Genomic DNA, 11,836 nt, shown 5'->3' on the forward strand with positions numbered 1-11,836 from the left:
AGCTCCAACGGGCGGTTCCGTTGTCGGAGAAGCTACAACGGGTGGTTCCGTTGCCGGGAAGGGGGTTCTCGTCGGAAGGGGAAAAGAAAGGTGCGTTTTTTTTTTCCCTCGTGTTCGATTAAGAGGAAGATTATTTGCCATAAGGTCGTTCTGAAATTTTGAGAAACCTTGGGGGCTGATAATTTGGGGGCAAATCTTGAATTTCTAAAAGTGTAGGGGTCTATTTGGAATTTTTGAAAAGTGGGGGTATATTTGGAATTTCTTATATTGTGGGGGTAGATCGGGAATTTTGTTAAATCCGATCTTATCATGTCAGTAGACAAGTTAGATTTTTCTCTTATTCGGTTGACGGGCAAGAACTACGGAGCTTGGGAATTTCAGTTCCGGTTATTTGTTCAAGGAAAGATTTATGGGGTCATATTGATGGGCGTGATTCGGCACCTGGCGATGCTGACGCATTGTCAAAATGGATCATCCTGGATACTAGAGTCATGACTTGGATACTTGGATCCATTGAGCCTCACCTAGTCCTTAATCTGAGGCCCTACAGAACTGCAACAGATATGTGGAATTGCCTCCACAAGGTTTATCGTCGAACCAGTATGGCCCATTGATTTCAAGTTGTATATGAAATGGCAAATTTCACCCAAGGCAGTCGTTCCATTGAAGAATATTTCTCGGGCTTCCAAAATCTGTGGGCTGACTACACTGACATTGTTTATGAGGATGTCCATGTTGCTGCTATCTCTGTTGTGCAAGCCGTACATGAAACCAGTAAAAGGGATCAATTATTGATGAAGCTCCATCCAGAATTTGAGATTGATGGATCACATCTGATGAATCGTCATCTAGTGCCGTCACTGGATGCCTGTTTGAGTGAACTTCTCCGGGAGGAGCAGCACCTTGCTACTCTGGTTGACATGGAACCTCGAGTTCAGGCTGATATCTCGGCTCCTGTAGCCTATGTAGTACAAGGAAGAAATAAGGGTCGGGACACCAGTTCTGTTCAGTGCTTCCACTGCAAGGCTTGTGGTCACTTTATTCGGGACTGCCCTAAGAGGTCCTGTAGCTACTGCAAGAAGTCGGGTCATCACATCGCTGTTTGTCCTACACGCCCTGAAAGGAGGAGGAATACCGCTTATCATGACTCCACCGGTACTTCTAGTTCTGCAGCATTGCCGCCTGTCGTCCCAGTCACTACCATTCCAGTTCCACCAGCAACTGCCAGTTCAACTACCCTCACTCCTAAAATGGTGCAACAAATGATTATATCTGCCTTTTCTACTTTTGGTATCTCAGGTAAGCAACTACTAACCCATGGTATTTTGATTTCAATGCCTCTAACCACATGACCAACAATGATGTATCTCTTTCGAATGTTAGAAAGTATGATGGCAACCTGCACATCAATAATGCTGATGGCAGTACTCTGCCTATCAGTGCTATTGGTGATCTCTCTCCGTCGTTAGCTGATGTCTTTGTGTCTCCTGACCTGTCGATAAACCTTCTGTCTGTTGGTCAATTGGTTGATAAAAACTGTAATGTTCAGTTTTCTCGCTCTGGCTGTGTTGTACAGGATCAAGCGTCAGGGAAGGTGATCGCAAAGGGGCCTAAAGTGGGCAGGCTATTTCCACTTAAAGTCTTTTTATCCACTATTATTCCACGTTCTCTTGTACTTTCTTTTGCATGTAATGTTGTTGGCTCTGGCACTAAGATGTGGCATAGATGTCTAGGCCACCCAAACTCGACTATACTTCGTACATTGTTTAAATCGGGTTTATTAGGCAATCAAGATTGCACTTCTTGTGATACTTATTTTGACTGTTCATCATGTAAACTTGGCAAAAGTAAAACTCTACCATTTTCGCATTGTGCCTCGCATGCCTCCCACTACTTTGACCTTATTCATAGTGATGTCTGGGGAGTTGCTCCTGTTGTCTCGCATGCACAAATTAAGTATTTTGTCATTTATTGATGACTTTAGTCGATTTACCTGGGTCTACTTCTTACGGGTTAATTCTGAAGTTTTTGTCGTTTTTAAGAGGTTTTTTGCACTCATTGAAACACAGTTCTCTGCTCACCTTAAAGTACTCCGCTCTGACTTTGGAGGCGAGTACATGTCGGCAAAATTCCAAGAATTTCTTCAAATCAAACGCATTATCTCTCAACGTTCTTGTCCCTCGACACCCCAACAAAATGGTGTTGCTGAGCGCAAAAATCGTCACCTTCTTGATATGGTCCGCACCGTTCTCATTGAGTCATCCGTTCCTCCTAGGTTTTGATGTGAAACTCTCTCTACCTCCCTTCATTTAATCAACCGTTTGCCTTCGCCTATCTTGCATCATGTCTCTCCCTTTGTTAAATTATTTGGTTATTCTCTGTCCTACACTGATCTTCGAACATTCGGTTGTGTTTGTTTTGTGCATTTACCTGATCATGAAAGACATAAACTTACAACCCAATCAATTATGTATTCATTTCTTGGGTATACCGGTTCTCAAAAGGGTTATGTTTGCTATGATCCCCAGGCGCATCAAGTCCTTGTTTCTCAGAATGTGGTCTTCTTTGAAAATCAATATTTCTTTCCATCTCAAGTTACTCTTCCGTCTGCCTCTCTGTCTAGTTTGTCGAGATTTGATGAGCCTCACCCCACTGCCTCATTGCCCTCTCCTCATCCTGACATGGCGCTTGCTCCTGATACTCCCTCTGCTCCTGCTCCCATCACTCTTCGCAGATCTACGCGTCATTCTTACCCTCCTGCTCGGTATGGTTTTCCCTCCCATATATCTCTGGTAGCTATTTTGTCTTCTATTTCCATTCCTTCTGGCTATAAACAGGCTATGGCACATGAGTGTTGGCAAAAGGCAATGCAAACTGAACTACAAGCGCTAGAGGAGAATCACACCTGAGACATTGTGGCTTGCCCTCCTACTATTCGGCCTCTTGGAAGTAAGTGAGTCTTCTCTGTCAAGTTGTGTTCAAATGGATCGTTGGATCGGTACAATGCCCGCCTTGTGGCTCTGGGGGATAGGCAAGAATATGAGATTGATTACGAGGAAACTTTTGCACCCGTTGCCAAGATGACCACAATCCATACTATCTTTGCCATTGCAATATCTCAATCCTGGCCACTGCATCAGATGGATGTGAAGAATGCCTTTCTCCACGGTGATCTGCAGGAAGATGTCTACATAAAACTTCCCTCGGGTATGTCTACATCCTCTCCTGATCTTGTCTGGAAGATACGTCTTCTTTTGTATGGGCTTAAACAAGCCCCCCGGGCTTGGTTTGAGAAGTTTCGCGGCATACTTATCCTCCACCAGTTTACCCAGAGTTAGTATGATTCATCTCTCTTCTATCATAAGTCTGCCGCAGGCATGGTCATTCTCTTGTTTATGTGGATGACATTATCATTACGGGCACCGACTCTGGACTGATTACCAAGCTTCAGAAGGTGTTGCATGCCACTTTTCATATGAAGGATCTTAGACAACTCACATACTTTTTAGGGTTGGAGGTACATCACACACCCAAAGGTATTTTCTTAAACCAACATAAGTATATTCAAGATCTTATTACTCTTGCTAGGTTGGAGGACACATCTTCGGTGGCTACCCCTATGGAGGTCAATGTCAAATATAGGAAGGATGAAGGGACTCTCCTTGATGATCCGACTATCTATCGACGACTAGTCGGGAGTCTCATATACTTGACTACTACTCGCCCGGACATCTCCTATGTTGTTCATAAGGTCAGTCAGTTTATGTCAGCTCCTCGACACCTTCATCTTGCGGCAGTTCAACGCGTCAACCACTATCTGCGCGGCTCCCTTGCTCGTGGTTTATTCTTTCCTATCGGCTCCGCACTACGTCTGGTTGCCTACAGTGATGCTGATTGGGTAGGGTGCCTTGATACCCGCCGCTCTACTACCGGCTGGTGTATGTTTTTAGGGGATGCACTGATTTCTTGGAAATGTAAGAAACAAGACCGGGTGTCCAAGTCATCTACCGAGGCCGAGTATCACGCTATGTCTACTGCGTGTTCTGAAGTTATTTGGCTCCGCGGTCTTCTTGCTAAGCTCCAGTTTCCTCAGCCCTCATCTACACCGCTTCATGCAGATAATACAAGTGCTATCCAGATTGCGGCTAGTTCGGTTTTTCATGAGTGCACCAAGCATATTGAGGTTGACTGTCACTCTATCCGCGACACTTTGGAGCGCCGGGTAATATCTCTTCCGTACATTTCTTCGGATCTTCAAGTGACCGATATCTTCACCAAAACATTGTCTTAATCCCGACATAATTTTTTGGTTGGCAAATTGTTGTTGGTTGACTCACCAACATCAATTTGAGGGGGGATGTTACGATATGTTCAAATGTATATTAGATGTAATTTATGTTCATAATTGTTGTATAATTTGGGTTATGTACATAGGGTTATTAGATTAGGCTTAATGGGATGGGTGGTATTGTATTGGGCCCATAGGTCATTTTGTAATAGGAAAACCTAAAGCTTAAATACATAATGAAAGGGGGAAAAACCCCAACGGAAACATTTTTCCTTCGTCACTCGTGTACTTTGTGTACGCCGTGAAACCAGAGAGCTCAACGCTCTCTCTTGTTGGTATTTTGGACTGTTTCGTTAGTCCCGTGAGGTAGTGGTGGTTTCGTCTACCACTGTGAGCTTGCTGTGCCGTCAACCGTTGAGTTTCGTCAGATCGTTCGTTTAACAATTTTTACTCTTGTTTCTTTTTGAAAAAAAAAGAGAGTTAAAATGAAAAGGAAGATGAGTTTCTTGTTGCTCAAATAAAAAGATGAAAAAATAAACCAAAAACCATTAAGGTGTTCCTCACACTCACTCTGTTATTATTTTTTTTTTCTATTTATTTCTAGTGTAGATAGGCACGAGAACTAAGATTAGTTGTTTGTTTATGGCAGCATAAATTGAAAAGAAAAGTGAAAAAATAATTTTTTTAATTAGGAAAAAATTTAATAGAAAATTCGTAAAAAAATGGTTTCTCAATTACTTTGCATTCCTACAGCAACATAAATGGTCATTTACAGCCTGTTTTGAACCCACAGAAAAGAAAAAAAAGGGGAAAGAAAGTTATTTTTTGTTGTTTACCAACAAATAATCATTGAGAGAAAATAAAATAAAAGAGAAAATCACTTTTTTTCTTAGTTAATCTCACAAAATGATGGAATTTAGGGAGAAAAAAAAAGAAATGGAAACTTGAGAGAAAATCTCAATCATAAAAAATCTAAATATAACTTTTTTGTCTTTTTCATTTTCACATGTATCCAAACAAGAGAAACTACATTTCTTTTCAATTTTCTCTCTCATTTTCCATGGGCATCCAAACAAGAGAAAAAAAAGGAAGAGAAGAGAAAGAGAAAGAGAAAGAGAAAGAGAGAGAAAAGAAAAGAAAATAAAAAAAAGACGTTATTTTTCTCTTGTTTGGATGCCCATGGAAAATGAGAGATAAAATGTAAGAAAAATGTAGTTTCTCTTGTTTGGATACATGTGAAAATAAAAAAGAAAAGAAAATTAGTAATATTTTAAAATTTTCTCTCAAGTTTCTATTTCTTTTCTTTTTTCTAAAATCTCATCATTTTATGAGAGAAAAATTATTAACTAAGAGATAACTTATTTTCTTTTCTTTCAATGATTCTTTGCTGCTAAAGAACAGAAAATACATTTCTTTCCCATATATATATTTTTTTTGTGGGTTCCAAACATGCCCTTAATTTATCGACTACTGTGGACATATTTGTCTTTCCAATTCAGCATTACTAGAACCAAGAGTTCACCTATATTTTCGATACAAGAAAGTAAAAAAAAAAAAATTACCTCAATAAAAGAATCACATTTTGGAACTGTAAGAGTTCTCATTTTACTTGATTAATTTAATTATCCCATTACCTCTTTCATTAGGAAAGGGCTAGAGATAGTTTATGATCTATGTATTTAAGAGATGACCTAATTGAATCCATGGACAAAAAAGAAGAACCAAAACTATAGTCAAATCTAAAAATAATAAAATAACAATAAATGATATAATTAATTAAGCATGTGATAAAATCATCTTACAAAGTCAAATATATTCTTTAAGCATATAATACAATTATCTTAAACAACCAAATCATTCATTGTATCTAAACTAGGCAGATGCAATTATCTAAACCGTTTTATTTGGGGATAAATCTACTAAGTTACTTTCATGATAAACCGGTGATTGGGTGCATACTTTTCATTCATAGATGTTCTATTTAATTACCTAGCTACAGATAAATGGATGGTATGTTGATTTGATCTAAGAAGAGAAAGAAGCCACTACCTCAGCGTTTCTTTGAGCCACAGATAGATGAAGAATCGTGTTATCATCCTCATCCTTCAAATTGATTATTTCTTCGACGATGACTCCTCCTGTGTCTATCAACTGTTTGAGAGCCTGGAAGCGGTTGTGCTTCACGCAGAGATGCAGAATGGTTTCTCCTCGATCTGTCAAGATCCGAACCCCTGAAGGTCTTGCCCTGACTAACTCAGTCAACACCTCTGCTCGACCTTTCGCTGCCGCGATCTGAAAAGGGGTCCGTCCTTCTCCATCTCTAAAGAGGGATCCGTCCGAGTTGACCGTTATAAGTTTTTGCACCATCTCTACCCGTCCTTTGCGGCAGGCCAAGTGCAGAGGAAGAGATCCTTGCCGGTTTACGACCAAAGCAAAATTTGGCTTTCGACGTAAAATCTCTTCGAAAAACCTCAAGTATCCCTGTGAAGTTGCTAAGTGCAGAGGAGTGTCTTCTGCAGTATCAACTCTGTCCAGAATGGAGGGGTCTTGATCAAGTAGTTCATTCAAAGAATCAACACTGTCACGCAGGGTGGCTTCGTAAAGCTTTTTGTCCATTATCTCCGACTCCGCAGGGTGTGGAAACTTGGGGATGTATCAGATATACCCGTGGAAGAATTTAAGAAATCAGGAAGGGTAATTTTATTTTCTGTGATGAAGGAATCATAAATATGAAAATTTGGATTCATCCCTCTCGTTGATTCTTTACTCATTCCAATATAAAGAAATAACAGATAAAAAGCCTGCATCCAAAGTGCTTTCACGAAAGTCAGTCACCGGCGAAGAAAAATCGTAATTGTATAATAACCATAAAACCTGCAGCCAAATTGCTTTCACGAAAGTCGGTCAACAGCGAAAACAAATCCTAATTGTATAATAACCCTAAAACCTGCTTACAGGATCCTCAAAATAGTTACTCGAGCAGCTGCATAATTACTGACCACCACTTCCAAACAGAATGAGAATGTTCCACCTCCTTGCTTCTCCTTCTCCTACCTAGCTGTGGATATCGGTTAAGCCTTGGACCAAGCTAAATAGTCAGTCCTGCTCAGATGATCCATTTACAGGATAGATTCACGTCAAATCTTTAGAAATTTACTGTGTTCGTTGCTTGATGTGAAGGAACTTCGTGTCTCGATACAAAATGAGTTTTGGTCTGTTTGCTCCAAGCACTCTCAATTTGTCGATCAAATGCTAAGTCTGAATTACGAAAGATGAAGAGCAGAACTGTTGGAGTTTAGATGATACTGGGTGAAAGAGAGCTCTCCAGGATTAAATAGGTAACAGAATAAGAATGGGTCAATGTTCTTCTTTATTGTTAGGTAAGTAGGCAATGTTACCAGAATTTCCAGGTAGTTCTGAAAAGTATATTCCTTCCAATATTTAATCAAGCAGGCGTAGACTGGGCAAAGAATTTAAATCCAGAAAGGGACTCACATGATTCCATGCCAACTCTTTGTAGAATATCTTGTAAATATGTGGTTTGAGGTGAGAATTAGACTTGTGGAGGCTTTTGATAGAAAATGGTGTTATGCGATGCTTTTTAAAAAAAATTAATAGGATGATTCGTCATTCTCCAAGTTGTGCGGATGAAGATGAAAGACGAAGCTCAGAGATCTCATGGAAGGAGGTTTGTTGGGACGTCCCAGAAAATCGGCCTCTACTGACTATTATTTGAACCAGTATCTCGCCAAACAACAAATTCAGAATACCCAGTTTCAGAAACTAAAGCAGCAACAACTAATGAAGCAACAGTCGTATGTCGCTTGGGGAATTCAAAATACGGTGAATCCCACTGTTGCACTACCGTAGCAGTTGCAGAGCAGGATAAGACCTGGCAATGGTGAATTCTAAGGTTTATGTGCCTCCGCTTCGCTCCCTTTGCAGCAACAACAGCAGCCAAACGAGCAGTATTTATGGGTGATTCTTGGTACCAGAAGGGAATCATGTGGGACTTAAGGTCTTCTTGCGTAGGAGAGTCAGTGACGCTACGTATCTCCGCAAGAAGCTTGTGTGCTCAACAGTTCATCCTGCTAGAGTGGTCCAGGCTTTGAATCTAAATCTCGATGAAAATGGCAAAGCTTTCTTGTGGCTTTTGGTATTAAGAGTCTTCGGTTATGCTGAGTTGAGCTGAGTTAAGTTGCTGAGTTGCTGAATTAAGTTACTGAGTTGTAATACGTGTTGAGTTATATTGTTGAGTTGTAATATGTGTTGAGTTGTCATTAAGTTAGCGCCGACTCATTTCATTTTTCGTAATAACAGATTAGCTTTGTTCTTCTGATTTTCCATACAATTCCATAGCACATTTTATCATTTGGGCCTATTTTTTCAATATTCCCTTTGAAGTGAAAGGGAAAGTAAATTATTTTTTGTTTGTGTCCCTAATGAAAAGTGCAGTGAAAATTACTTTCTTGAAGGTAGTTGTATTTATCTTTTTAATTAACAAAATAAGCTAAATAATTTCAAATTTTAAAATAAATATTAATTTAATTAAATAGAAAAAATAATATACATAAAAAAACATAGTTACTTTTATAATGTCTATATATTTAATCAAATTCTGAATTTTACAATATCTTAATTATCACTCTTAAATTAGTAATTTAATATAATATTAAAACTTATTAATATAATAAATAATTAAATAAGGTATTTTATTAATAAAATAAGACATATTTTATTTTAGTCTAAATTAATACAATAATTACAATTTAAAATTATTAATTAATTAATTATAAAATATAGAATACTTAAACAAAAATGTTTACTTTTATAATGTCTAGATACTTGATCAAATTCTTACTTTTACAATATCTTAATTATCACTTTTAAGTTAGTAATTTAATATAGCATAAAAAATCATGGATATAATAAATAAATAAATTGGGTATTTTATTAATAAAATAAGATAGATTTTAGTGTAGTATAAATTAATAAAATAATTACAAAAAAATAAAATTATTCATGACAAGATTCGATTTTGAGAGAGTGGGCACCAAAAGGAGAGGCAAGCCGCACGATGGCAGGAGATGGCGAGGCTGAGCAACGGCAAGAGGGATACAGAGAGCATTGAGAGAGAACAAGTAAAAGTGAATTCAGAGGGTGAACCCTCGGATTTCACTTTCACTCGTTTTAAACAGGTGCGAGTGAATGTGAATTATATAGGTCATTCACTTCGCTTTCCCTCCTTGGACGTGCACTGACGATTTTGGGTAAGTGAGAGTGAATTTGAATTCATTTTCACTTTCCCTCAGCGTGCATTAATAGGGCCTAAGCACTGACGATACTTGATCAAATTCTTACTTTTACAATATCTTAATTATCACTTTTAAGTTAGTAATTTAATATAGCATAAAAAATCATGGATATAATAAATAAATAAATTGGGTATTTTATTAATAAAATAAGATAGATTTTAGTGTAGTATAAATTAATAAAATAATTACAAAAAAATAAAATTATTCATGACAAGATTCAATTTTAAGAGAGTGGGCGCCAAAAGGAGAGGCAAGCCGCACGATGGCAGGAGATTGGCGAGGCTGAGCAACGGCAAGAGGGATACAGAGAGCATTGAGAGAGAACAAGTAAAAGTGAATTCAGAGGGTGAACCCTCGGATTTCACTTTCACTCGTTTTAAACAGGTGCGAGTGAATGTGAATTATATAGGTCATTCACTTCGCTTTCCCTCCTTGGACGTGCACTGACGATTTTGGGTAAGTGAGAGTGAATTTGAATTCATTTTCACTTTCCCTCAGCGTGCATTAATAGGGCCTAAGCACTGACGATACTTGATCAAATTCTTACTTTTACAATATCTTAATTATCACTTTTAAGTTAGTAATTTAATATAGCATAAAAAATCATGGATATAATAAATAAATAAATTGGGTATTTTATTAATAAAATAAGATAGATTTTAGTGTAGTATAAATTAATAAAATAATTACAAAAAAATAAAATTATTCATGACAAGATTCGATTTTGAGAGAGTGGGCACCAAAAGGAGAGGCAAGCGTGGCAGGAGAGGGCGAGGCTGAGCAATGGCAAGAGGGTTGCAGAGAGCATTGAGAGAGAACAAGTAAAAGTGAATTCAGAGGGTGAACCCTCGGATTTCACTTTCACTCGTTTTACACAGGTGCGAGTGAATGTGAATTATATAGGTCATTCACTTCGCTTTCCCTCCTTGGACGTGCACTAACGATTTTGGGTAAGTGAGAGTGAATTTGAATTCATTTTCACTTTCCCTCAGCGTGCATTAACAGGGCCTAAGCGCAATTATGGATTCGAAGTAAATATAGGCAAAAGTTGTAGAAGACTATCTTTGTTCTTCTTGTTTTGTCAATTTTTGTGGCATCTAGCAGCTATTGAAAATTGTGAAGTGGAAATTATATATACATAAAATATCTATTATAGAGTTTTTATAAGAGTCACTTCATGATTATAGAGTTTTTTTTTTCTCTTACCTCTTTCTTGTGAGTAACAAAACTTCTACTTCTAGTAAAGAACTTTGAGTAAACTCTAAAATTAAGCTTCGGTTAAGTCTTTTATTTTTCACTTAAGTTGTTTTTCTACCCACCCTTAAAATAGTTAAAACAGTGAATAATCTTTTTTCAATATCCTCAAATTTGGACATAACAGTTGATTACAAATTCTGGAAAACGATAAAACTTAAAAAGGGGTTGACTTCTTGAAGTGGTCAAGTTCTTTTGAATATGGTCAACTCCTTTTCACTTTAGGGGGGGTTTAGAGCACTTACCGGTGTATGTGAAAGTGAAAGTGAAAGTGAATCACTTGTTGGTATTAGTGTGGTAGATGTAAAGTGTATTGGGAAACATTTTCCAGTGTTAATGCGCAAAATGATAAATATAATGTAAACAAGAGGATGAGTTATTGTTTAAATATACCTAAACAGATAATTAACCAAAACAAACATGGTTACTATCCTAATAAGTAATTTAATGTAGTATTAAAATATATTAATATACTAATTAATTAAATAAAAATATTTTATTAATATATTAAGATAGATTATAGTTTAGTCTAAGTTAATACAATAATTACGTTTGACAATTAACTGGTGCACCAATTAATTATAAAAATAGAAAAATAAAAAGTAATTAATATAATAAATAAATATAATATTTTATTAATAACATAAGATATATTTTACGTAGTATAAATTAATAATATTTTTCCATAAAATTAAAAATTATTAGTTTAATTAATGATAAAAATATAATAGTAAAACAAAAATACTTGATCAATTGCTTACGTTAGCAATATATTAATTACCCCTCTTAAATCACTAATATAATATAATAATAAAAATAATAAATATAATAAAAATATTAATAACATAAGATAGATTTAAATTATTAATATTTTTTCACACAATTAAAAATTATTAGTTTAATTAACCCTAACCCTAAACACGAAATTTAGGGTTACCTTTTGAAATTTGTGGAAAATCGAAGCCCAATGGGAGAATCA

The 11,836-nt window shown here is 36.9% G+C and overlaps 1 protein-coding gene across 1 annotated transcript; it reads right to left on the bottom strand.

The window, feature by feature from the left end:
• Positions 1 to 6,313: 6,313 nt before the first annotated feature.
• Positions 6,314 to 6,904, bottom strand: LOC137937471 (ankyrin repeat-containing protein BDA1-like). The gene has a single exon (XM_068782530.1). The coding sequence runs from the start codon at positions 6,902 to 6,904 to the stop codon at positions 6,314 to 6,316; it is 591 nt and encodes a 196-aa protein (XP_068638631.1).
• Between the last annotated feature and the right edge of the window lie 4,932 nt (positions 6,905 to 11,836).

This window comes from Aristolochia californica, unplaced genomic scaffold (assembly GCF_029961685.1).
Source record: "Aristolochia californica isolate CCGP_79_NKW_82.1479 unplaced genomic scaffold, dmAriCali1.0.hap1 SCAF_7, whole genome shotgun sequence".
Classification (NCBI taxonomy): Eukaryota; Viridiplantae; Streptophyta; class Magnoliopsida; order Piperales; family Aristolochiaceae; genus Aristolochia; species Aristolochia californica.

What these genes read in the sequence shown, in the direction of transcription:
- LOC137937471 (XM_068782530.1), bottom strand. Translation starts at nt 6,904, where the DNA reads ATGGACAAAAAGCTTTACGAAGCCACCCTGCGTGACAGTGTTGATTCT.